The following is a 26687-nucleotide window of genomic DNA, read 5'->3' on the forward strand; positions in this document are numbered from 1 at the left end:
TTGAGCTATCCACCAAGACTCCAAGTTCCCTTTCCTGGACAGGGCCCAGACATTCATCAGCATATACGGGAAGTTAGGATCTTTTTTTGCCCCAATATGCATCACTTTACACTTACTTGTATTGCTGTCTTACTCTTAATGCCCATTCCCCAAGGTTTTGTGTTCTTTGCCATCTCTATTTGCATATTTATTTATTAAAAATATTTATAGGCCACCTTTCAGGGCAGGAGCCCTCTCAAGGCAGTGTACAACACTGAAATGCATAAAAAATTCATAATAAAAACAGATGTGAAATCATAAAATGTTTTGTCAATTCAACCACCTGTACATGTGCCTGGTCTACATTACGCTCACTGATAAAGAACGTTCAGAGGGGGCATAAAAGCCCTCCGTCTGTCTTTTACCCCTTTGTCCCTTTTATTTCTTTCATTCACACACAGAGACAGGACTCCTTTTTTGTTAAGTTCACCCATGCTGAGATCAGGTGGAGTTTGAGTTTTTCCTATCACGTTGTTTAAGGATTAGATTTGGTAGGAAACTTTTACTTTATTTTTAATGTTTCTTCCAGCACCATCTAATCCCTAAATGAGTCCGCACAGAGTAGAGTGTTAGACATGCACAAACTTATTTGCTCTTTCTTTCGTTCTTTTTGATGGCTATGAATGCCAGTTTTCCTTGATGAAAGGTTTGGTGCAATTCTAAAACTTCCATAATCTTTAAATTACTGGTTGGTCCAACAAAGTAGGTTATCTCGCTGAATCTATATGCCTCTGTTTTTGTGGAACCAACGGGGTGGCACTGCTTCAATGTTCTAATCCCAAAATAACAGCTAAGAGACAGAACTAGGAAGTGAAACTAACTATCATCACAGAAAAAAAAACACTGCCCAAACTGACAAGGGTAAAAATAAACAGGGCAAAATAAACAAACTGCAATCCCATGCACAGTTACTTGAGAGTAAATAAGCCCTATTGTTATGGCAGAAGTGAGGTTTACTGCTGCACAAGATCAGGATGCATATAACTATTGATACCTGGGATCAGTTTATGTTAACAGAGGTTACTTTATGTCTCCTTTTCTTTTCCAAGGCTTAAATTGCCTTTGAGCCTCTTCCACGGGATGCTATTTACATTAACTTCAGACTTTTGCTCATGTGGAAGTGAAAGCAGAGGTGAGATATTTGTAATGCAAATGAACATTCTGGTTTATTTAAGTTTTACATTCACTTTACATACTGGATAAAAGAAAAGGTTGCTTTAAGGGTGCAACCCTATGCATATTTTGACAGAAAAAAAGTCCCAAAACTGCCAACATTCTCCAGCCAGCCATATTGGTTGGGGAATGCTGGGACCTGCAGGGTATTTGTATTTCTCTCTCTCTCTCTCTCTCTCCCTCCCTCCCTCCCTCCATGCACCCTTAGTCCCATGGGCAAGAGCAACTGCCACCCATCCCTCACCACCTCCTGCTACAAAGTCAATACTACAGAACCTTAAATAGTTCACTTAAATAATTAGTTCATAATTATTTCTATTTTTGTCTGAACCAGCTCCCTGTAAGTAGCCACCTGTGTAGACGAAAGAAACACTCCAGTGGGGGTTTAAGAGAAGCTTTACTTCAGGGGCAAGTAACTTTCCATCCTGGGGTAGGATGGCTGAGGTCAGCCATGAGGTCAGTGATCCATGCAGGCAGGGAACAACAAGAAGACAGGAAAAGATAAAGCAGGCATCCCAGTAATCCCCTCCCATGATTTGCATCTTGGAGTTGGCCAGGAGTAAAAGGGTTAAAGTCTAAGATCTCTTTTGCTGTTCCTCTGCCCCAATCCACCCCCCTCCCATGGCTACTTGTAGGAAAATAAATAGACATCAGGAGATCCAGTCATGGATCACCTGTATCAAGTGTCATTTGGCCCTGAAAGGCTGCCATTTTTTTATGTCAGACTTGTGGCCATTTATTCTTATGCATAGGGGCTGAACAGTTTATCCTGTGTTTGACCTGCAGCAGAAGGTAGCATTTATCACATCGGGGTGAATTAGTTGGTCCTGTATTACTGTTGCCTGAGTGAAATGGGGACATAGTTAATATCTGGGTTTCTTGCAAGGCGCAGTCCTTCTTTAACCTTAGCTTCACAAATTTAAAAACAAACAAACCCACACACCTTAATTTCACAGATACACAAATTATATTACAACTAGGGCTAATTGGTCTGACAAGTGATGATGGTGAAGAAGTGCTTGTATTGCTGGCAGTGTCTGGTGTTAGAAAGTGCGAGTAACAACACAACCCTATACATATCTACAGAGAAGTAAGCTCCACTCTGTTCAATGGGGCTTACTCAAGGTATATTTGCATAGAATTTCAGCCTAAATGTGCTAAATACATCGATTTAGCTGTCTAGCTCTTATATGGGTGTGTCGCATAACAAATTATACCCATAAATTTGCACTTATGGGAACACATTGTAAGCATGAATGGAGATTAAACCAAATACATATAAGAAGGAAAAAAGATGAAGGGTGCAATCCTATGTATGTTTACCCAGAAAAGAAAAGAAAAACACTCCTACAACTCCCAGCATGGATGGCTGGGACATGCTGGGAGTTACATGACATTTTTTTCCTGTTGAAACAGGCATAGGATTGCAATATATTTATTTTATTTATTTATTTAAGAATTTTTATGCCGCCATTCAGCTAAAAAAGGCTTTCACGGTGGCTTACAAAAGTATTTCTTGACAGTCCCTGCCCACAGGCTTACAATCTAAAAGACATGACACAAAAGGAAAGGGGATTGGGAGGGAGGAGGAGGAGGGGAAAAGGAAAGCAAATTCAGGCACTACAATCTTAGTTGCAAAGTTCAGCAGTTACAGTTGACAGCAGGAGGGAGGGGGCTCTCAGCTGGAGCTGGACCCAGGCACGGTGGAGAGGTGCCTGGCTGCTGCTTCCTCCCTCACTGGTGGCCTCTCCAGAGACAGTTGGTAGCAGGAGGGAGGGGGCTCTCAGCTGGAGCTGGACCCAGGCCCGGTGGAGAGGTGCCTGGCTGCTGCTTCCTCCCTCACTGGTGGCCGCTGCAGTATAATGCATTGTATTGTTGCTTTTATTATTGTAAATTCAAGCCTATCAATATGGTTCTGAATCACTGTAGTGAAAATGAGGAAAACTGTGGTATATTGAAGAGCTAGTGGTTGAGTCACAGTTGTTCTCTTCCATGCCCTAATCCACATGACACCCTAGTGGGCCTTCTGTGTAGTGCTGCTTCAGTAGCATGCATTTCTCCCAGCTTCTAGCTGATCTTTAGTGAAGAGACCCAAGGTCAGCCGTAGCTCATGGCTACCATCTGGCTTGGGTTCCTGCCAGTGAAGGAGGCTAATTTAACCCTCCCAATAGAGAGGGGGGGAGAGAAAGAGCTCACTAAGTGTATATAGATCTCTAAGCAAAGTTTGATTATCACCGCCTCCACCAGCTTAAAGAAAGAGGCCTCTGCCCCAGATATTGCTGTTTTGTCAGATTTAGTAACTTTGCTGAAGCAAAGAAGAAAAATGCTGATGTGTGAATATTAATTTGGAAAGGGTTAGGGTTAGGGTTACTTTGTCAAAAGCTTTTCTGAAGTCAAGATATATGACGTCCACAGCATTCCCACAGTCCACAAGGGAGGTTACCCTATCAAAAATTGAGATCAAATTAGTCTGACAGGACTTGTTCTTGACAAATCCATGTTGGCGTCTAGTGATCACCGCATTGATTTAAAGATGTTTACAGATTGACTTCTTTATAATCTGCTCCAGAATTTTCCCAGGGATGGATGTCAGACTGACTGGTCTGTAGTTCCCAGGTTCCTCCTTTTTGCCCTTTTTGAAGATAGGGACAACGTTAGCCCTCCTCAGTCGGCCGGCACCTCACTCGTCTTCCATGATTTTGCAAAGATAATAGACAAAGGTTCTGAGAGTTCTTCTGCTAGCTCCTTCATTACTCTAGGATGCAGTTCATTGGGCCCTGGAGATTATTTCCTCATTCAAGGAAATTAGGTGTTCTTTGACCATTTGTTTATCAATCTCAAACTGCAATTCTGCCCCCTCAACTTCTGCTTCACTTTTTCCAGGGGGATCATAGACCTGCTTTTGGGAGAAGACTGAGGCAAAGTAGGAACTGAGCACTTCAGCCTTTTCTTTGTCATCTGTTATCAATTTGCCATCCTCATTAAGCAGTTGAACCACCATTTCTTTCCTCTGTCTTTTACTACTCACGTATCTGAAGAAAGCCTTTTTATTGCTTTTAGCATCCCTCGCTAATCTCAGCTCATTCTCAGCTTTAGCCTTCCTGACGCCATTTCAGCACTTCTGCGCCACCTGTCTGTACTCTTCTTTTGTAGCCTGGCCTTCATTCCACTTCCTATATGTATCCCTTTTCGTTTTTAGGTAATCTCTAAGATTTTTGTGGAGCCACATTGGTTTCCTCTGTTGTCTTCTATCTTTTCTCCTTGTTGGAATTGTTTGTAACTGTGCCTTTAAAATTTCCTTTTTTAAATACTCCCACCCATCCTGCACTCCTTTTCTCATTAGGCTCATTTGCCATGGGACCTTACTTATCATAGTTCTGAGTTTATTAAAATCAGCTTTCCTAAAATCCAGAATACGTGTATGGCTACACTCAACTTTTGTCTCCTTCATAATCAAGAATTCAAGTATGACGTGGTCACTTTCTCCCAGAGTTCCCGTAACTGCCACTTTATCCACTAAGTCATCCCTATTGGTCAATATCAAGTCAAGGATTGCCGATCCTCTAGTTCCTTCCTCCACTTTCTGTAGGAGAAAGTTATCACCCACACATGTCAGGAATTTCTTGGAAGGGCTGCTTTTGGCAGTATTGGTCTCCCAACAGATATCAGGGTAATTGAAGTCCCCCATCACTACTACATCACACTTCCTTGAAACACTGGCAATTTGTTTCTCAAAAGTTTCGTCCTCGTCTTCTCCTTGATTGGGTGGTCGGTAGTAGACTCCGATTATCATGTTCTTTTTATTCCTTGCCCCATTTATTTTAATCCAGATGCTCTCGATGGGGCTCCCAGTCTGATCCGCCTGTATTTCTGTGCAGGGATAGGTATTTTTAACATATAGTGCAACTCCACCTCCCTTTCTATTTCTTCTGTTCTTTTTGAACAAGTTATATCCTTCAATTGCTATATTCCAGTCATGGGAGTCATCCCACCAAGTTTCAGTTATACCTATCAAGTCGTATTTGCCTTCATGTAATAAGAGTTCAAGTTCGTTCTGTTTGTTTAGTATATTAGTATATAGTATATAGATATTGAAGACCATGTGTTTTATAGTCTGGCTTTGTTCCTACATTGTTGCGGACACTATTTTGGGGCACTATTGGAGCTGTTCTCTGTACTATGGTGCATTGGCGTTCATCCATTGTTGCCTCGAAGTTTACGTCTCCCGCCCCCGTAAGATTCAGTTTAAAGCCCTCCTGATCAAGTTCTTCACACTGTGGCCGAACAGATTCTTTCCAGCCCTTGTGATGTGCAACCCATCCCTTGCCAGCAGTCCATGTTCCAAGTAGCATAGCCCGTGGTCCCAGAATCCAAAACTCTCACGTCGGCACCACCTTCGTAGCCAGTCGTTCATCCGGAGTATTTTTCTTTCCCTTTCTAATCCTCTTCCAAGAACCGGGAGGATGGATGCGAAAACTACCTGGGCCCCAAAGTTCTTCAGTTTCCTTTCCAGAGCTTCAAAGTCTGAAATGATTTCTTCGTAGCTCTGCTTGGCGACATCATTTGTTCCCACATGGATGAGAAGAAAGGGGTATGTGTCCGTGGGCTTTATGAGCTTTGGTCACATCTCTAATCTGTGCTCCAGGGAGACAGCACACCTGGCGAGTCCATGGGTCTTCACGACATACTTGGATTTCAATCCCACGCAGCAGGGAGTCTTCCACAATGACTACTCTTCTCTTCTTCTTGGTTGACCTACCTTCTGCCTCTTGGTCATTGTTGCACGGTGTCTCCTGTACTTCTTCCTCTGCAAACTGTCCTTCAGTCTCATCCTCCAGAAGCTGAAAGCGGTTGCTTAACTCTAATGGTTCCACCGGTGCAGAATGCCTTCTAGTTCTTCTTAAATATGTAGACTCCTCTCAAACAAAACAGTTCTGGAGAAACAAGATAGGGAGGCAAAAATAGCTCTCACAAGAGCCTAAATCAGCACTCCAATCAAGTGTCTCTAATTGCTTACCAAGGTACCAATCTAAGGTATAAGTAAACTTATTGTGATGATTAATATTTGCTTTAGACACTTGCCTCCCTGACTTGTTTCTTTGAACCTAGCGTGGTGTTTGAGAGGAATACTATCTGGTTACATATTGATTGCACATAAACAATAGTTTCATTCTTCTGATGAAGCACAGAAACGGCATTAAACTCTAGAATTGTTGTCAAATAATTACTGTTTCCCACTATTATTATCATTTGCTGAACAGTGATATTTATGAACTGAATCCATTCTTGTATGATGCTATTAACTATTATCATCAAAAGACATTTTTAATAGTAATTATACTTGTGGGGTATAAGATGTATATCATTTATGTTTGCTATCATTATTATTATTTGTTAAAATGGCACATTCTTGAACTGTACTAATTTCTATATGCACACCATTTTACATTCCTGAATATAGCTAATTGTATATTATCATTTGAAACGTTGGGCCTGTTCAGACAACTTGCTAAGCCATGGTTAAGCCACTAACCCTTTTGAAGCAAATGGTTAGTGAGCATGTTTAAACGGTGGTTATGTAGCCACCATGGTAAGGAATAGATCACATGACATGCTAAGTCACAGTTCACACGACACACTAAGCCATAATGTTTAACTCAAAATGCTTAACCACCGTGGTTTAGCATATTGTCTGAACAGGGTCCCTGTGTTTGCAGCATTGCTATGCCTATGTTCTAGCAATGCTGTATCCTTGTAACAGAGTTTCTTGCATTTAATAGTATTGGATGTTCCCACACCTGATTGTACTTTCAAGACTCGAATGGTCCTTTGACAACTTGAGACCTTGTGCTTTCACTTGCCACAGCAAGTTTAGTTTGGAGTAGATGTACCTACATACATTTTTAGTATATAAACCATATTCTTATCCTGAATTTCATGTGTGTATTTTACAACAATTATGGGTCCATTGATACATTTGGTGGTTCTTAATGAGAGCTTCCCTTCTATCAATTTCAGTGGGACTTACTCCCAGGTAAGTTTGTATAAGATTGCAGCCTAAAACACATGATGTTTAATGGGATGTCTTTCCAAGAAAGTATTGATAGGTGTTAAAAGCAACCATAAACTAAACCAGGATCACAGAAGCCAGAAGGGACAACCACACACTCATAAAAAGAGGAAAACTAAGCAAGAAGAAACTGCTTAATTACATAGGCTAGAAGAGCCCAAGAAATTGTGAAATTCTCTGTTCCATACTGATGGCATGGTTAACAGCATTACAAATTGTATTTGTGCACAAATAGACAGATGCAGTGCATCAAAGAAACAGACAATTAACTGATGGGCTTCTTTCAGAAATTTATTACATATTGAAAGACCTATTGTGATTTAGGGATACTTGCTAACTACACTTTCACTGAGAGTATACAGCATTTTCCTCATGTAGGATGAGTATTATTTTTTGATCGTGTTGGGAAGATGAAATTCTGATCTCAGATAGTAGATCCACTGATGTTGTGATTGCCTTGTGCTATCTGCACCATCACATTCTACAGACCCCCTACTGGGAGAAAAATGCCTTTGATGTGAATAGTGATGGTCAGGGATACAACTACCAGTTTCTGTTTCTGCACCTTTTTGTGTCTTTTAAAATGTTTTATTTATAGTTGGCTACTATTTGTTATGCTTTCCCAGGGCTGAGAGCTCCTCCTCTGTCTGCACAAGTGAACTACAGACTCAGCACCAAAGTAGTCATTAAACTTTAAAATAAAAAAGATGGTAGGTAGGCATTAGCAGGGCACCTTTACCCTGCCAAATTTTATTTATATTAAAATAAGGATCCCCAAAGAAACATTCTGTTATTTTTAAAAATAAAATAGAAAACCAGCAAGCAACAAAAACAGCTATTTTGTGTTTAGCTTTAACTGTACATAGTTTGTGCCTGTGCTTCCCTTTTTCAGCACTTGAGTGCACCTTCTACACTGAATTTATTTTATGTTGCAATGGCCATAATGGTTGGAACAATAAATACATTGACAATGACTTCATTTCATTTTTTTAAAAAAGGGAAGCTGCAGTTCAGCTACCTGCCATCCCCAATAAAGCTGCCTTGCTCCTTTCGTCTCTTCCATTAAATCGAGACTCTATGTCATGCTAATGTCTTCACCAGGACTAGCAGGACCATCTTATGAAGACTCAAAGACATTTTTGGGCAAGCATCATGTGGATAAACCGCCCAGAGAGCTTCGGCTATTGGGCGGTATAAAAATGTAATAAATAAATAAATAAATATATAAACTTTTATTTATCTGAAAACCCACCACCTCAAAGCAAAGTTACTGTGGAGACACACAGGATCAAATACTGTAGTTGCAAAAGAAATTGGCTTTCAACAATCTTAAGAATTGCAGAATTAGAGGAGATGCAAAGTGCTCTGATGAATCCACCAGATGGCAGCAGAATACCAAAGTAAATTCAAGTCTGTGAGTTTGGAATGATGTCCAGCAAAGGTGATTGTGAAGTGGAAGAAACATGTTTTGAACTACTAATGAGTGGAACTGTAATCATCATTTTGTCCATCTAGGAGTGGCCCAGAATCTGAATAGCTGGTGCACTCTTTTTTATTATTAAATTAAAAGGTGTATTGTCATAGAATCATAGAATCATAGAATAGCAGAGTTGGAAGGGGCCTACAAGGCCATCGAGTCCAACCCCCTGCTCAATGCAGGAATCCACCCTAAAGCATCCCTGACAGATGGTTGTCCAGCTGCCTCTTGAATGTAATGGTATATGCCTTTTGGTCATGCATTCCTACGACCAGCGTATAATAAATAACATGTATAAGGTTGTTTTACACTAAGTGTAGCTTCCCAGTATACTTTGCCACACACACATAGTTATGACGTTCAGCTAGAATGAATTTGGTACTCTATGAGCAAGATATTGAATTAGGACTACAGAGATCAGTGATCAGTATAAGAAAATAATTGCCTTCATCTAACCCAGCGTCCTGCTTCCTGCACTGGATAGGAAATACCCTGCAGAAGAACACCCATCAGAACAGATGGTCTTATTATTGCACAAACTGGCAAAAAGGCAAACTTTAAAAACAGACTATCAAAATATATGAAATGTATAAACTAAAGCAACCTTCTCCAATGTGTTGCTTTCCCAGTATGGTGGATTACAATTCCCATAGCATGGCTGGCTGGGGGATGATGGGGATTGTAGCACCAGGTTGGGGAGGGCTAGGCTAAAATACCTGAAACTATATACAGTAAAGTGGCATCAAAACACTGCATGTACACTCACTTATGGAAAAGTTCATGATTACAGAAAGTCAATCCAGTAATTCCAAATAGAATAATGTCCAATATGATGGTGTCTATAGAAGAACGGAATTCTGCTATGAAAAAACGGTTCACTAATTTGTTTCAAAAACTCAATTTTTCCTCATAATAATAATAATAATAATAATAATAATAATAATAATAATAATAATAATAATTTTATTTATTACCCGCCTCTCCCTCTGGATCGAGGCGGGGAACAACATCAAACACAATATAATACATAAAATTAGGTAAAAGAGCATATAAAACCAATACAATATTAAAATAACAAACACAGTATCTTAAAATTCTTAGGTTTAAAGTTCATCTGGGTAGGCCTGCTGGAAGAGACTAGTCTTTACGGCTGTCTTAAACCCAGAGAGAGCTTTAAGCTGACGAATCGCCTCTAGCAGGCCATTCCACCGTCTGGGGGCGGCTATTCATGGATATTCTACTTCATATACAGGGGGAAGGTGTTGAAACTTGGGAGTTTTGATGGATTTACAAGTTAAAGATTAGCCCAATAGTTTAAGATACTTTCCAGAGTCAAGTTATAAGGGACAAATACACCACTTTGATTCTCTGGTCCCTCTTCATAAATCTATGAGGGAATGGATGGCTCTTTTCTTCTGGGGCCCATGTTGTCCTAGTGATGTTACTGTTGAACCTATGTGAGCATGTATTTCTCCCTCAGCAGTTCTCTTGGGGCTAACAACGTTAATTTTAATGAAGAGGTGGGAAAAGTGGGCCCACAGACAATCATATCTAGGATGACAACATTTCAACTCAATTCAAAAGGCAGCTCTGCAGCAAACACCATCACAGGTCTCTCAGGGAAAAGCTCTTCTCTTTCTCTGTCTTCTCACTGCTCAACTCTCCTGCCCCCTCCCAAGGGAGCCAGCCAGGTCTAACTTTTATTAACTGTTTTATTTTTGTATTTTGTTTTTAATCTGTTGTGCGCCAAAAGAAACTGGGTACTGGGTGGTTTAAAGGTATAATAAATAAATAAATGTGCTCCCCTGTTGTTAGGAATTAGTTCAAAGGGACTGTCCACAAAAGTTGTCTTTCTCTTCTCAACTCCCAGCATTCTTAGACCTTTCATTTCTTCAAAGGCAATGAATTTCTTCATCCTCTCACCAGCAGAAAAAGTAATTAATGCCCCTGCAAATTCTATGCTGTTTCTATTTTCATCCCAATGTGAATCTTGCACTTTCCTTTTGAACTGTGCAGAGCAGAGATCTGCCTCCTCTATCACTAATCTATGAGCTACAGTCTGCTCTCTTTCAGAACCCCTGGAACTGTAAGAATAAGATGTTGTACGTGTTTAATCTCCCAATCTCTTCTGTTGAAAGATGAGTAAAATTTATTTCGCTTACCAGGATGAATGAGTGTGTGTTTGCGTATGGGATACGAACAAAATTGTGGTGGCAGGCCCTGTCCCCAACCTATGTGCATTCTGATGAACATCTGGATGAAGCTTAGACATCTATAACTGTATACATGTAGGGTTGTCTGTGTTGTATGATTGGGAGCTCTGGTACAGCAAGGTTCACAATTGCAAAGATAGAGCCCTATGCATAGAATCATAGAATAGTAGAGTTGGAAGGGGCCTATAAGGCCATCGAGTCCAACCCCCTGCTCATTGCAGGAATCCACCCTAAAGCATCCCTGACAGATGGTTGTCCAGCTGCCTTTTGAATGCCTCTAGTGTGGGAGAGACTAGTTATAGCATGTATGCCTTCAGTAGCAGGTGTTTTTTAGTATGCAGTTGGACACAAAATGTGCAGTTGGAAATCTGATAATGTACAGTTGAAAAAAGTGGTGAAAAAAATAAGACACGTGTTATGTGTTTATTAAGAATTTAACAATAGACAAAGTCAGGGATAGCATGTAACACAAAGAGCCCTTCATGGTGTGATTGATGTTGTTGGGTCCTGTGACAGTGTTGCCTGAATAGATGTGGGGCCAGAGTTGGCACCTGGGTCTATTGCATGGTCTGGTCCCTCTGTCTGTGTCTCTGTCCTGTGTACTACTGCTGGTTAGCATCTACTTCAGGCTGGGATGTTGTCTGTAGGCCAGGACTGGTCTGCCTCCCAAGTCTTATGTGAGAGAAGTATCTGCGTTGATGATGGGTTGAAGTTCACTGACAATCCGTTGCAGTGGTTTCAATTGGCGGCTGTAGGTAACAACCAGTGGTGTATTTCTCTTGGTCTGTCGTCCTTCTTGGGTATCCATATGGCCCTGTCAATCTGTCTTAATTTTAAGGTGCTACTAGTGTTGGTGATAATCTGCCCAGTCGTGAAAGAGAAATAATGTGTTTGGCTTGGGCAGAGGTAGTGGTGTCTGACAGGGCATTTGTGCAGTTGGAAAATTTGCTTTAAAAACCCCCTGTTCAGTAGGTGTTCAACTGAATGCCAGTAGGTGAGTCCATCCTGCCGTGTGTGTTCACTCATCCTGGATATGTTGTTTGAAAGAGTATCCATTAACTCCATCTGCCTCTTGAGGGTATAATACTGTTGAGGGTATAATTAAGTTCTTATTATTACACACACACACACACACACTTAAAACGGATACCTTTGGGATGAATGATATAACAGCCCTCTATCCCACATTAAAAGATTTGCAAGTTCCGGGACAAATGCACTTGCCATGGCTTACTCCTTTTATTTGGTTCACTCTTCCACTTCTTTGGCTTGTTTGTTTGGCCCAACAGCGGCCAATTAGATCCCTCTGGGTATTCCCAAGCAGGGCATGAAAACGATGGCCCTCTCCTAGGGTTTGGCCTAGCACTTGCTATTTAGAGATCTATGTCTCCCATACAGTGGTTTCACTAACATGGTTAATAGCCATTGATAGCCCTGGACCTCTGTGAATTTCTAATCCAGGGATGGTGGATCTCCAGCCTGTAGGCGGTATCTGGTACACCTCCTAGAAACATACACCACAGTCACATGACTGTACAGCCAGGGCTGGCTGCTTGCTTGGTCAGTGGTCTTTCCCTATGTTGGGAGAAAGTGACCAGGCAAACAGCCAGCCAAGTCAGGCCTGGTACTGGAACACAAGCTCAGGCGTTTGGAAAGCGTCAGAGAGGGAAGCTCAGGAGAAATGTAGGGGTGGGGTGGGGTCAAGAGTAATAGCTGAGGAGGCTGTTGCTGCTCCCACTCCCCAGCATCTGCTACATGAGATAGCCATCTCATTTTGCATAATAATAGGGCCAGCACTCAGTGAAGTCTGCAAAGGATGAAGACTACTACTTTAAGGCTAGGGCAAACTTAAGGCTGCTTTAAGTTTGTGGCCAAGTTTGCTGGGCTCTGTGCTGCCTCTCCCAAACTGACAGACAGGTGATTCCTGTATGCATTCCAGGGCTAGATCAGTAATGCACAGGCAAGAAGCTATCTTCCAGAAACCCCCAGTTACTCACTCATCTTTCCATTAAAGGACTCGGCAGTTAAACCACTAGGAAAACCATTGCACACTGCCCAGGCCCAAAATGCCAGCCCTTGGGTTCTCCATGATGTCTCTCTTTCATTTCCTTACAAAATGATGGGTATAACTGAATGCCTTCCTACCCATCTTCCGTCATCAGAAGAGTTTTCCTTATACTCTTTATTTGTTTGAGTGCAGAGCAGTCCTTCTCAATATGGGGCCCTTCAGATAAGACTACAATTACTAGCTCCCCCAGCCTCACCTTACTAAGTGCTTAAAAAATTGGGGGAGGGGTGGGTTTTTCCATGGGCATCAATTGAAGGTATTCCCCTACGCACAATTGCCACACAATTGTAAGGGAGATGTGGGGGGAGTAAAGTGCACAGGATAACCTTCCATTCCTTCCCCAACTGTGATCGCCCTGGAAATCCCACCTCCTACCTGCAGGGCAGCTGATCTTAGGAATACCTAGGTCTGGCACCAATGAAAAGGGTTGTGGTCGTTGCCCCCAAGCTCAACTGCCATGCAAGGGGAGGGGGGTCAACCCTCCCACTCACCTTTGGAAATTGCCTCCTACATGGCAACTAAGCTGAAATAAATAAATGTCCATTGGCACCAATGGACACTCACTGAGAACAGATCCAAGGCCATGGAGAGTACACTCAGGCCCTGGGCCTCATAAGTTCAGGCCTAACAACACCCTGCCCGGGGCTGTGGAAGTTGTAGTCCAACAAAGGCTGGTCTAGAGATATCACGTGTGCCAGGAAATGTAAACAGTAAAGCATCCAAGCAAACGACTTCTCCCCAAAGCCAGGCAATTCCACAACGTGCCCCGATGTATTTTATTGACCTGAGCAGCTCCACTGATTTTAATGATTCCTTTTTAATCTGCCTCCAGGGACTGAATAATAAAAATCATGGATCTGGCAGTTATTGGCGCCACCGTGGCACAAAGAAATTTATTTATTTATTGCATTTCTATACCGCCCAATAGCCGAAGCTGTCTGGGCGGTTTACAAATGGATCTGAGGCATGGATCCTCATAGTTTCATATGATTTTTGAAGGGAACGCCTTTAAAATCATGAAGATCTGTGCGTCGGATCCATGTTTTTGTGCCAACGAGTGCCGGACCATGATTTTATGTCTGAGACCCTGGAAGCAGATGTGCTCTGTGATTGGATGATGGTTGTGCGGGTCTCCCCTTTAAAAAAAATAATATGAAATTATGAGGATCGTGTTTTGATTCATGGATCCGCCTATTACATCATCATTTTCTTTTAAAGATATTATTGATAATGATGATGCACCCTCCCCACCGTCCCTTCCCACCTTTCTTAGCGGTGCTGATGCTGCCACACTATTATGGGGGGCGATCGCGATGGTTGGACAGGTTTGACTCCTCCTTCGCCTCCAGCCAGGCAAACCCGGCGCTGACATCCCTCCCTGGCCGCCCAGCCGCCCACCTACGTCGCCATCGTCCCTCCCCACGGGCGGACCCGCTCAAGCCCCTCCTGCGCCAGTCAGCAGGAACCCGGAAGCGGGCGGTGCGGGAGTCGGAGCCGTTTCCTGCCCGGGAGACAGCGGCGAGTTCGGGTGGAAATTGGTCGAAGCGGACCGGATTCGGAGCCATGACTCACCAGACCGGCATCCACGGTAGGGAAGCGGGGACCCCGCGAGGGCTGCCGTCGCGTCGCCCCTACGCCCACCCCTCCGAAGCAATCCGCTTTGCGAAGCCTGGAGCGAGCGGCCCGCCCGCCCGCGCCTCGGGCAACAGCCGCTGCTCATCCAGGCAGCCGCACCCCAGTCTGGTCTGGCTTCCCCCAGGTCGCCGTAACTCTGCCCTCCTCGTCCGGGCGGCACCTCAGCCAGCGAGCGGTGCTGGCAGCGGGATGCAGCGGGGCTATGGCTAAACTTGACCCTGCTGCTCGGTGTTTGGAAAGGGACACTGCCGAAGCCCTGTCGCCTGTTCCGTGTGTGTGTGTGTATATGTGTAGCTTCTAAAGCAAGGAGGCATTCCTGATATCCCGGGGGGGGGGTTCAATTCAAAGGGGGGCATTCTTTCAGATAAAGGGTACCTGGTGATCTTGGGACCTATGCTTATAATGTGTGGTGTGTAGGTGCTGCTTCCCAGAGATTGCAATGGGTGCCTCACTGAGCCCACCTTACTTCTAAATGCGAAATGGCCTGCAGTTACCTGCAAGTATCCATTTTCTCAGGTGCTAGTCTGTACCATCAGTAGCCCAGGGGAGCTAGAACTTGCCTCTCCCTGGAGTGGTTTTTTCAGGGTAAAAACAGGTATGTTCTGCATAGCCCCTCATGGTCCTTGCTCATCTAGATTTTCTAGAAAGCATTTCCCACAATCACCTTTGTTATCCAGCCTGCAGTGGTATCAATTCTGGATGACTGTTGTTTTCTGGTAGCCTCCTCATGTTTTTAGCATCTTCTGTTTTAGATGTGATCTTCATATGTGTGCAGTAGCTTCCACTGCCTACATCCCCTCTCCCCACCCTATAAAACCTGCAAAAACAGTGACAGTGGTTGTTTTGATCCTACGTGGGTGTACTTGTTTCATGGGTATATTGATGGGGCTCCTTGTGTTTCTCTGCTCTGCAAAGGATTTGAAATGTGTCAGCCTTTCTTCTGCTGCTTCATTAGATCTTAACATGTTTAGCTCTGCAGTGTGAATCATAATTGCAGGAGCCATTTCCAATTCTGCATTAGCAGGTGACTACTTTGTGTTATGCCTCTCTGTGTGTATCTTTAGCATTCTCCAAAAGATCACACAAAAGATAATCTAAAGCAAGAAATCTTATTGAATTGTTGATACATGCTAGGATTTTGTTGAAATACATGCTGCAAAGAATTGCAGCACTGCAGAAGGTAAAAGTGATGCAGGATTTGAGTTGGAAAGCTGTCAGAATATGATCATTCATCACTACAAAAAATGATAGTATGCTTATGATATATATGAATTGTAAAGACCAAACTAATGGTAACTACATATCTGTATGCCTTCCGTCATCCTATTTTTAACTTCTTACCGAGAATTTTCAGAGGTAGTGTCAGGCTGCAGAATGACACCTGAGGCCTAATCCGAACCTAATGTCATATCAGTTTTAACCCTCCAAATAGTACTTTTTCAGCAACTGTAGATGTCTCATGCTGCTAATATTGAATGTATTAGGTTCTGCAGTGAAATCTCTGCAAGCCGTAATAATCCGAGAAGGATTGATTGCACAGCTGTGAGGATACAACTTGATATAACAGGATGAAACGGAGTAACAAGAATTGTGATTGGAAGCCAGAAAAATATCTTCAGAGAATGACCAGCAAATTATCTCTATCCCCACACCCCTTCTTTAACCTTGAGAATTCAGGATCTCTAATTTTCAACACCATCACAAAACTAAGATTTTAAAGATTATGCAGGGGTGGGATGATCAGGATTTGTTTAACAGGTTCAAATGTATAATGTAGGAACACTGCTAAGAGAGATGCTGCCATGCCTGAAGAGATGATTGAATAAACCATTTGCATTTTGCCATAGAGAACAATCTCATGGGCACTGGACTGGTAACAGTCAAGGTATATTAACACCTGGTACATTTGAATGTGTAATTTGTAGTGGCGACTTAGATCTAATGATTCATTTCAGCTGCTTTAAGCATGTCATCTACAGCCCACACTAACAATTTAAAGGCCATTCATTATGGAGAAATCTATGCACATTTATGTTAGAATTAGCCATATGTTTCAGAGAACATGTAGCTGCTTCCAGCTTGATGGAACACATGTGTTTCTATTATGTTTTTATTCCACCTTTCTTCCATGGAGCTCAGGTATACATGGGCTTTCCCCACCCCTATTTTATCAGCACAACAACCCTGTGAGGTAGGTTGAGTGACTGTGTCTCACCCAAAGTTACCCTAGTTAGTTCTGGATTTGAATCCGGATCCTCCTGTTCTAGTCACTACCACATGCAAAAGCAACCAACTAACAATGCAGTATTTTTGAGCCATGGGCATATTTTTGGGGGCACTGTGCCACTTGTGCTGATCTTGCTGGTCCCCAGTCCGCCATTTGGACTAGCAGGGAGCAGCTTGGGATTGTCGGAGGCTTTATGTAGCTTGTAGGTATCAGGCGTGCTGAATGACCCTTCCAATTCCTGAGAGGGCTTCTGTCTGAGAATAGCCTACATAGTTTGTGGTCTCCCAAATTTTAGGTGGTTGTCTAATATTTGATTATTTCTACATTCCAAGAACAAGACTAGACTTGAAGAAATAATGGGTCAGAACATTTGGTCTGGTGAAATATTTTTTAGTATGTTTTGTCATCTGGGTTGTGTAGCTACAGTAAGTGCAATTGCAGTATCTCTGCACTGAAGCAGAAGGCCTAAATTTCTGTGCATCCATGGGGTGACTGATCACTCCTTCCTTACTCTCCTGTTCCAGATGTATTTCCATCAGGGATGGACAACTTGTGGCCCTCCAGATGTTTTGGCTTACAACTCTCATCATCCCTCACCATTCAGTATGGTGGCTAATGCTGATGGGAGTTGTAGGCCACAAGTTACCCACCCTTGACATGGTCAAAATTTGAGGCACTGGTCTGCTAAGACGTTGAAATTACCATTGTCATCTCTTTGGCTGTTTTGTGATGTCCCATAATTCAAAGCAAACACACCACAGGTGAAAGTATGGGAAAGGGGAGCTCAACTTTAGGACTCTGGAATGTATGGCTTGTGTAACCAAACTCGATGCAAGAATTTTGATTTGGAATTAAGAATCACAGTTAAATAACCCTGTTAAGAACCACAGTGTCTTTGGATTTTACAAATAGTCCCTGGTGAAATCACAGCCTTGCATTTTCTTTAGCTATCTAAATACTTTGATGCTTGGCCTGGGAAAATTTAACTTTGCTTTGATATAAATAAATTGAGCCAAGGAAAATTACTCATGTTCTGAAAGGTCTCTTAGAGGACATGACATACTGTTCAGTTGCTTCCAAAGAAGGTGCATGATTTCAGTGGGAATGGGAAGGGTTCACGTGAGGGCTTGGTCATTGTAAACAAACTGAAGACATAGGTTGTAGAGACTCTTCTCTCTCCACCCCTCCTCCCATATACTTTTAACTACCTTGAAATCTCAATTGAGGTTTTAAATGCGCTATAAATTATGTAACATAATCAATATTAGTATGTCGAAACTGGAGATGCTAAAGACCTCCTGGGTCAGCTTTTTCGCCACTCTTGACTATACAGAATTGTTACCTGCTATAGATTTTTCAGTGCTTTGTCCATTTCAATTGCAGTGAATTGTGTACTGATGATTTCCCCCAGCTGTCTTCAGGAGGTGGCTATGCAGAGTAATGTAACATGACTTTCCTGAGTTCTTCCTGTTGTTAAACATCTTGGTGAGATTCCTTTGGCAGGAACCTCAAATTTATGGTCCCTGTTACTTAGTGGCTCAACCATCTCTACTTGGCAGTGAAGCCAACTGTATCTTGGTCTCTGCTCTACAAGGAGTTTAATTAAGAAAAAAACAAACAAGGAAAGTTTCCTGATCAACCAGAACATTTGGGAAGCTGGAACTCTCAAGCCATGAGTACCTGATCTGTTTTCCTTATTGCCCCATCACTAGAAAATGCAGTCCTGGTGCACTTATGTTAGACTTTCACACTCTAATTAAAAGTGCCAGAGGGCACATTTATGTGGAGTGGGGTTTTTTGTTTTGTTTTTTCGTTTAAAGAAAAGGTTTGGTGATGCACAGAATACTTATGATCCATAAGTGCAGGTCAGCCATGTCTTGGGCCTCTTAATATTAAGCAGCACCAGGTTCAGTACTGGCAGTCTATGAAAGGAAAGAATGTGGAAAAACTGCACACCATTGCAGATTTCTTTTTCAGCTTTTCTGATTTCAGTCTTGATCACCATATTTTAGGAGTGCAGGAAACTCAAGTTTCTTTAAAATACAGTTTGAATTTCTCGTCAGTTGTGCTAACTATATCCTCGATTCTCCTCTGTTGGGTAGTTGAAGCCAGGCTGTTCCCTTCCTCATGGCTATGCCACTCACAATCCTATTGACACTTACTGGGGATTAAGTCCCATTGAATGTGATGGCCTTATTTTAAGTAGACTTGTAGGATTGCATATTTCCCGTTTGTCTAGCATGTAGCTCAAGAAGTTTACTTTCTACTTTCATCACTGAGTGATTTCCTCAGCTTGAAGACTATCATGTCTAGTTGTCCAAAGGTGACGATGCACTTATGTTTATGTTTAACTACACGGGCTTTTGCCTGTGGAAAGCATTTGTCATAATATTGTGTTAAGGTGCAATCCTATACAAGTTTAGGCAGAAAAAAGTCCTGCAGTTCCCATCATTCCCCAGCCAACATGGGGAATGCTGGGAACAGTAGGACTTCTTTCTGTATAAACATGCATAGCATTGCACCCTTGGCCATTAAAGTGTCAAAGGAATCTTTGTTTCTTTACTACAGCAGACTAAAATGGCCACTACCCCTCTACACTTTGAATTTGTGTTTGTTCCATTGCAAAAAGGGGCAATTTGTGAGAGGGTTAAAGTTCCTTGCCTGCTAACACATCCAAAACTATTTGAATCCGACCTTGACACGGTACAGCCCAATCCAATGCAGAATTCAGCTTTCCTAAGACTAACTGGAAGTAGATTGTGAAGCACAAAACAAGTACAGAAGGTGAGTTCATGGTTAAGTGCTCCCTACTGGCGTAAGGAGGGGCTTCCTGTTTAAGTTTGCAGCTCAAGTGCCAGGAATTTAGCAATCTGTAAAATCTGAATAGATGCTCATCATTTGTTCCTAATTGTTCTCCAGATTTGAAGAACTGCCCACTTTCCTACCCTGATTCTTTATTTTATTTTCTCAATTGTATCCTTTGTTAGGGTTAGTCGGGCTTTATACCAGATCAGTCCACCTTTTAACCTCCAAAGTTATTTGCATTTCAGCAACTGGTAATCCATCAGAGTAGGGGTGTGCACGGACCCCCGATCTGCTTCTCTTTCAGATTCGCAACTTCCGGATTGGGTCCGCTCTGCTCCACTCCGCCTATGGTCCGCTCCGCTTCACTGCGAAGCTCTGGATCCGGATCGGAGCTCTGCTTCCCCCCCCCCCCGTAGACTTGCATTGAAATCCAAAAATGCCTACAACTTTTTTTCTATTAACGTTAGAAACCTCAAACGCGGCACCATGATAGCTTATCCATGTATACACATGCATGCCAAGCCTCAAGCAAATCCAAGCATCCCCTGATTTTGGGGGGATTTTTGAAAATTGGACACCCCTTTTTCAGAAATGGGATTTACTCCAACATTTTTACAGATAAAAACTTGGAAGCGTGCACCCTCACAGATGCCATCTAGATCCACATTCATGGCAAGTTTCAAGCAAATCCCATCGTCCCCTGATTTTTGGCAGGGGTTTTCCCTTTTAACTCACCCCAATTCAAGTCCCATGCTAGAACTCCGTCAATTTTCATGTTAGAAACGTCAGATTAGGCACCATGACACCTGATCCATTTATACACATGCATGCCAAGCCTCAAGCAAATCCAAGCCTCCCCTGATTATTGGGGGATTTTTGAAAATCTGACACCCCAGTATCTCAGGGATTTTTAAAGCTGCAGACAGCTCAATGGGCTTTATTCATGGCCATTTCAAAGGAAATCCCAACATGCCATGAATTGGGGAGTAGATAAACCTAAATATGAATCTTCTTCCACACTTGAAAAATTTATTTGGAACTTCAAAAAGTCTAAGTGAGCGCAGGAAGGAATTATCCCCTGAGTCAAAGCAAGACACACACAAACCATCCCTGCAAGGTGAGCACAGAGGAGGACAGGCAGCACTGGGAGCAAGCATGCTGGAGGCTTGTGGGGTTGAACCACAAAGCCCATCATGTAGTACAGCTCCCAGGCACCAGGCGGGCAGAGAGGCAGGCAGAGATGCCATAGATCTATGGGGAAGTCAGTCCCGGCAGATGCCCCACCTCAACAGCACCCAGGCGGAGCAGGGAAGGCAGGCATGCAGCAGACATTTCTGGGGGCACAAGGAAGTGAGCCAAGGATTGTTTCAAAGCCAATAATGCAAACCATCCCTGTGAGGCAGGCACAGAGAAGGACAGGCAGCACTGGGAGCTAGCATGCCAGAGGCTTGTGGGGTTGAACCACAAAGCCCATCATGTAGTACAGCTCCCAGGCACCAGGCGGGCAGAGGCAGGCAGAGATGTACAACTATGCCAAAGATCTATGGGGAAGTCAGTCTCGGCAGATGCCCCACCTCAACAGCACCCAGGCGGAGCAGGGAAGGCAGGTATGCAGCAGACATTTCTGGGGACACAAGGAAGTGAGCCAAGGATTGTTTCAAAGCCACTAATACAAACCATCCCTGCAAGGCAGGCACAGAGGAGGACAGGCAACACTGGGAGCAAGCATGCCAGAGGCTTGTGGGGTTGAACCACAAAGCCCATCATGTAGTACAGCTCCCACGCACCAGGCGGGCAGAGAGGCAGGCAGAGATGTACAACTATGCCAAAGATCTATGGGGAAGTCAGTCTCGGCAGATGCCCCACCACAACAGCATACAGGCGGAGCAGGGAAGGCAGGCATGCAGCAGACATTTCTGGGGGTACAACGAAGTGAGCCAAGGATTGTTTCAAAGCCAGTAATGCAAACCATCCCTGTGAGGCGGGAGCAGCACAGAGAGATGCCTTTTCCTTTGCATCCCATAACTAGGAGGCTAGGAGGATAAGAGTAAAGCTTTGTGATCCTTGCTTCAGAGTTGATTGACTGCATTGTGATCACAGCCATGATTAAACAACAACAAAATAATAACATTAATAATAGCAGTACTAATTAATATTAATAGAAATAATAATAACAACAACAACAATAAGGAGTTGAACCACAATGAAAGCCTGCCTGACTTCACTGAAGAGGAAAAGCCAGGAGAGCTTGGGCTATGGGGTGTATAAATATAAAATGTAATAAATAAATAAACAAAGGAGGGGTGGAATTAAAAGCAGCAGTGTTGCTGAATAAACAACAAGAAGAATTTTTTTTAAAAGGCTATGTCTGTCTTTTACCAGTAAGAGGAAAGTGGATGTGCCCAGGGGGAGGGGGAATTATGCCAATTTGCCTGGCCCTAAGTAAGTACCAGTCTTTAAGAAGCTACCTGACACTTCAACTCATGACAGGCATAGCTTCTCCACTGGTTAGTCTTTGGAGGGCTCTGATGACCCTCTAAGGACAGGAGTGTGTGCACTGGGCACGTCCACATGCCCTAGGGGACCTCATCCCCTTGCACCACATCTATTCAGTTGTTCACCAAGGTTAGGGTGGGTAGCAGTGCTGTGTTTCCTATCTGTTATAGTATATGATTTCCGGTTGTGTTTGTGCGTTTGGTGGGGCTACTGTTTAAAAAAACACTGGAAAAAGTCCGTTCAGAGACTAAGAAAGAAAAGTTTCCCAGTATCCCAAGTTACTAAGTATCCCATTTTGCTTATCCCCCCCTCCAACATTGCTGAAAATAGGCTCAAAATGACCCCCACCCACGAGTCTCTAAGCACAGCGGGTTTCAAATAGCTTGAAAAACAAAAAAGTTATCCACTAATGTTTTCTGCAGTGCAATCCAATGGGCGAAAAAATCCAAAATGGTGGGCGGAGCGTTCCACGAAAAGAGAAGCGATCCGCTTATGGTTGCTTCTCTTCGCCATGCTTCTCCAGCCCCCCGATCCGCTTCTCCTCTGCCTGTAGCGGAGGCGGATCACCCCGATCCGCTTCTGCTTCTCCAATCCGAGGAGAAGCGGATCACACCCCTATATCAGAGTCATGGGTTTGCATAGCAAATGGTAACACCACAGTGTTCATACTCTCTGCGAAGAGTTAGAGCGTTGAAAGATGGATATAAGTGCAGTAACATTGCTAAGTATTCCACATTTTAAAAACCCACACAATGGCACTGGTTTTATTCCAGCTAAATTAACCAAGCATAACTCCCTGGTTCTAGTCTCCCAAGTAATAACAATAATTAGAGTCATCATTCCTTGCTGTAGGGCAGGCTCTAAAAATAATTGAACACAGACAGCTTAATTCTTAATGTACTTTCTTGTTTGCAAGGTCTGCGTAGTTACATTATAGCAATGGTTTCCCCCACTCTTTCATTGCATGCTTGTGGGAATGTGCTGTGCCTTTTGTTCCAGGCTTAATTTACCTGGAGGGTTCTCATGATCATTAACATGGATTTGCACCCCACCCTTCTTAACCACTGTAGAAGAGTGAAGAAATCTTCTTTTTCATTTAGCTAATATAGATTTTAATCCTGTCCTCAAGGGCTCATAGTGGCTTGCCATATAATAGTTAAGTTGCTTTGTCCACACAATAACTCATAAAGGGTAGGTTAAGACTGAGAGATGGTGAGTTGCTGAAGGCAACCCAGTGGCTTACATGACTAAGCAGGGAATTTAAACCTGGGGCAACTAAATATATTGCAGTTTGCATGCAGTGGTAATCCATTATTTATTGCTACGGGTATAATGTGGAAAGAGCCTGAGCAAAGCCTTGGGCTTGCACCCTCCCAACCTCCCATCACTACCAATCACCTTCTGTTTAAAAGGGGATTAGACAAATCAATGTAGGATTAGGCTATCCATGGCTACTAGTCATGATAGCTGCGTGTCCAGTATGAGAAGCGGCATAATTTCTCTAATACCAGTTGCTGGGAACCACAAGCAGGAGGTTGCGATTGTGCTCATGCCCTGCTTGTGGATTCCCTTTGAGGCATTTGGTTGGCCACTGTAGGAACGAAACTCTGGACTAGATAGGTCTTTGGTTTGATCCAGCTTGCCTCTTGTGTTCTTACATTTTCAAGGATTTTGCTAACGTTTACTTTCACTTTCCACTAATCCTGTCTTGTTACATGTTAACCAGTAACCATGTTTGGTTACAAACTCTTGTTGGTTAAAAAAAAAGGCAGCTTCATAACTGTTGCTTTGAAGTTGGTTTGTTTAGAAACTGATCTCTAGTTTGTCCATAACGAGAAGCCAGGATTAGTGGAAGGTGAAACTAAACACTAGTGAAGCTTATATGCTGTCAAATGCCTGGGAGTAGAGGGAAGTCTTAACCTGATCCCAAAAGATGACAGTGTTGGTGCCAGGGGATCCTTACTTGGATATGGGGAGGGGGGGCAGCCGGGGCAGCCTTGCCCTCCATGCTATTCTTAAGAGAACGCTCAAATAGAGCAGAACGCTCAAACAGAGCATTAGACATTCCGTGTGCTGCTTTCATCTCCGCTGTAGGATCCCACCGTAGGCTCTGCTTCTTCTACTAAAAGTTGATATACTTAAGATAATAATGGCCTTCCTCTGACATGCAGAAAGTGAGCATATGAGTGTCTCCTCATGGAAACTTGGTGTGGGGATTGTCCACATGGCACATCTTTTCCAGAACAGCACCCGTGAATGGGATCCAGCTGAAAGCTAAGGCCTTGTTTATGTATCCTTCTGGGAAATGTTAAGAGTTTCCATGCAAAAATTCCACATTAAGGTTCTCCTGTGATTGCTTTTACAAAATCTATCCACGAGTACAGAAGATTTAAATCAGAAGTAGCTTTATAGTTAGGCACAAGATTGAATCATGGCTTCAATAAATAGTTCCTTGAGCTTGGTTTGAGTTTGAGGGCTGGTTCACACACAGCCCCACCATGTCTACTTTACATACAGTAGAGTGTGGGAGAAAGATTGTGAACAAGAAGTGTGTAGACCCAGGGCTTATGGCATCTGTTTGTAATGAGTGTGTCCTGTCACTGCTATCCATTTATCCCTATTTTGCAGTTGCTTGTATGTGCATGGTCTGCATACAGATGTTTTCCTGTGAGCCACAGTTAATACCTTCTCTGTCTGATAGTGGAAAACTAAGGCTGAACCCCATGGCCACAGTGTATAAAGTAGGGGTAGGAAACCCAGTGCCTCCAGATGTTTTGGATGACAACTCCCACAATCCTTGACCATTGGCCATGCTGGCAGGGGCTGATGGGGGCACCAGATTGCCTACCCCTGGCATAGAGGATATGGTCCGGGGCTGTGTGAAGTCTCATGATTTTGACATCCCACATTTTCTGCTACTTTCCTTAATTGGTGGGCACTGTAGAAACTTTGCTCCATTAAGTCCTCTACGGAACTGAAAATGATGTCTTCTTCCCATGTGGGTGGGGTTGTTGCTTTTTGCTTGTCTAGTGCCTTGCTTTGACTTTTCCGTAGTCTTTTATTCATGCAGTAGCTTCTTTTCGGAAGCAAAATATGTTCTTTTACTTTACATTACAGCCTCATTGTGTGTTGGGTAGAGGAAAGGGGTATAACAGATAATCATACTAGACAGATGGCACAAGCACGTCTAAGAAAAGAGCTTTCACTGCAGGATTGAGATAATCTGCAGGGCTTCATTTGTGAATCTGCCCAGTGGGAATTCCAGATCACAGTGTCACTTTTAAGCAAATGATAAAACTTGATTGAATGAATAAATGAGGAAATGGGACCATGGTAATGTTGACACCAGAGACCTTCCGCAATGGGGCGGTATAGAAATAGAATAAATGAATGAATGAATGAATGAGACATCACCTAGATCCTATGACGTTGAGCTACATGTGTGTACAAGCAGCAGTGCCTTCATAATATGTCTTGTGCAGCTGCTCAATGAATTTGTTGGATCCAAATTCCTGTGCAAACTCACCTGTTCTTTCCTCCTTCTTCTTCTCATTTGTATACCGCCCCATAGCCGAGGTTCTATGGGCGGTTTACATAGCATAAAAACACTTTAAAACAATATACAAAAATTTTAAATCACAAAAACATACAATTTAAAACCACAAAAACAAACCCAGGCTAATTACATATTGCTAAATGCCTGGGAGAAGAGGAAAGTCTTGACCTGGCTCCGAAAAGATAACAATGTCAGCGCCTGGCGGGCCTCGTCAGACAGATTGTTCCACAAGTGGGGGCCACAACAGAAAAGGCCCTCTCTCTTGTTGCCTTCCTGGGCCAATGTGCAGATCAGTTTTCCAAACAACATCCCTGGGAAGGGCAGCACTTCATCACCCCTCATCACTCTCAGGGGCGTTTACAGCCCTGTTTTCAATGCTTGTGGCACCATCCTTGTACTCCAGCAACTCCAAGTGGCTGTAACATGTTACAAAAATTTTTAAAAATTAAAACACATTCCTCAGACCACCTCATACAAATAGTCTCAAATTAGAGCCTATTGCCTGTGCTCTTTTTTTTAAAAAAAAGAACATGGACCACTCCATAGAACTATAAGTAAAGTTGTGTTTTTTAAAAGAATTTCATGCAGATTTTTAAAAATCCACGTATGATAACGGTATGGAACAGATTTCAACACGGACTGAATTTAGGCTGATCTGGCAAAGCAAGTACTTGATTCCTATGTTCCCGCCACTGGGTGAAAGCTACTTTAAATCAAGCAATTGGAGTGTAGTTTCTTCCCATGTGGTTTTGAGAGTATCTACTAATGAAACTGCCAGAAATAGTTATATTGAACCTTTAGGTGGTACCTAAGTGGTGGAAGCGTCATTACAAGGCATGCTCCTTCTGCACTGAACTGGAACACATTGAAGATCTCTAGGCTCTGTAGGAGGACCCTGTTAGGTTGTGGCTTTGCCTTACATTGGTCC

General features: G+C 43.0%; 1 protein-coding gene across 1 annotated transcript in view; it reads left to right on the forward strand.

The window, feature by feature from the left end:
• Positions 1-14458: 14458 nt before the first annotated feature.
• TWF2 (twinfilin actin binding protein 2) overlaps positions 14459-26687 on the forward strand; it is a 66610-nt gene continuing 54381 nt past the window's right edge. Inside the window, exon 1 of the mRNA XM_063121134.1 lies at positions 14459-14628. Within this exon, the coding sequence (XP_062977204.1) occupies positions 14604-14628 (25 nt within the window). The 5' untranslated portion in view covers positions 14459-14603. The remainder of the gene's footprint in view (positions 14629-26687) is intronic.

The sequence above is a fragment of the Elgaria multicarinata genome, chromosome 3 (genome assembly GCF_023053635.1).
Source record: "Elgaria multicarinata webbii isolate HBS135686 ecotype San Diego chromosome 3, rElgMul1.1.pri, whole genome shotgun sequence".
NCBI classification, from domain to species: domain Eukaryota; kingdom Metazoa; phylum Chordata; class Lepidosauria; order Squamata; family Anguidae; genus Elgaria; species Elgaria multicarinata.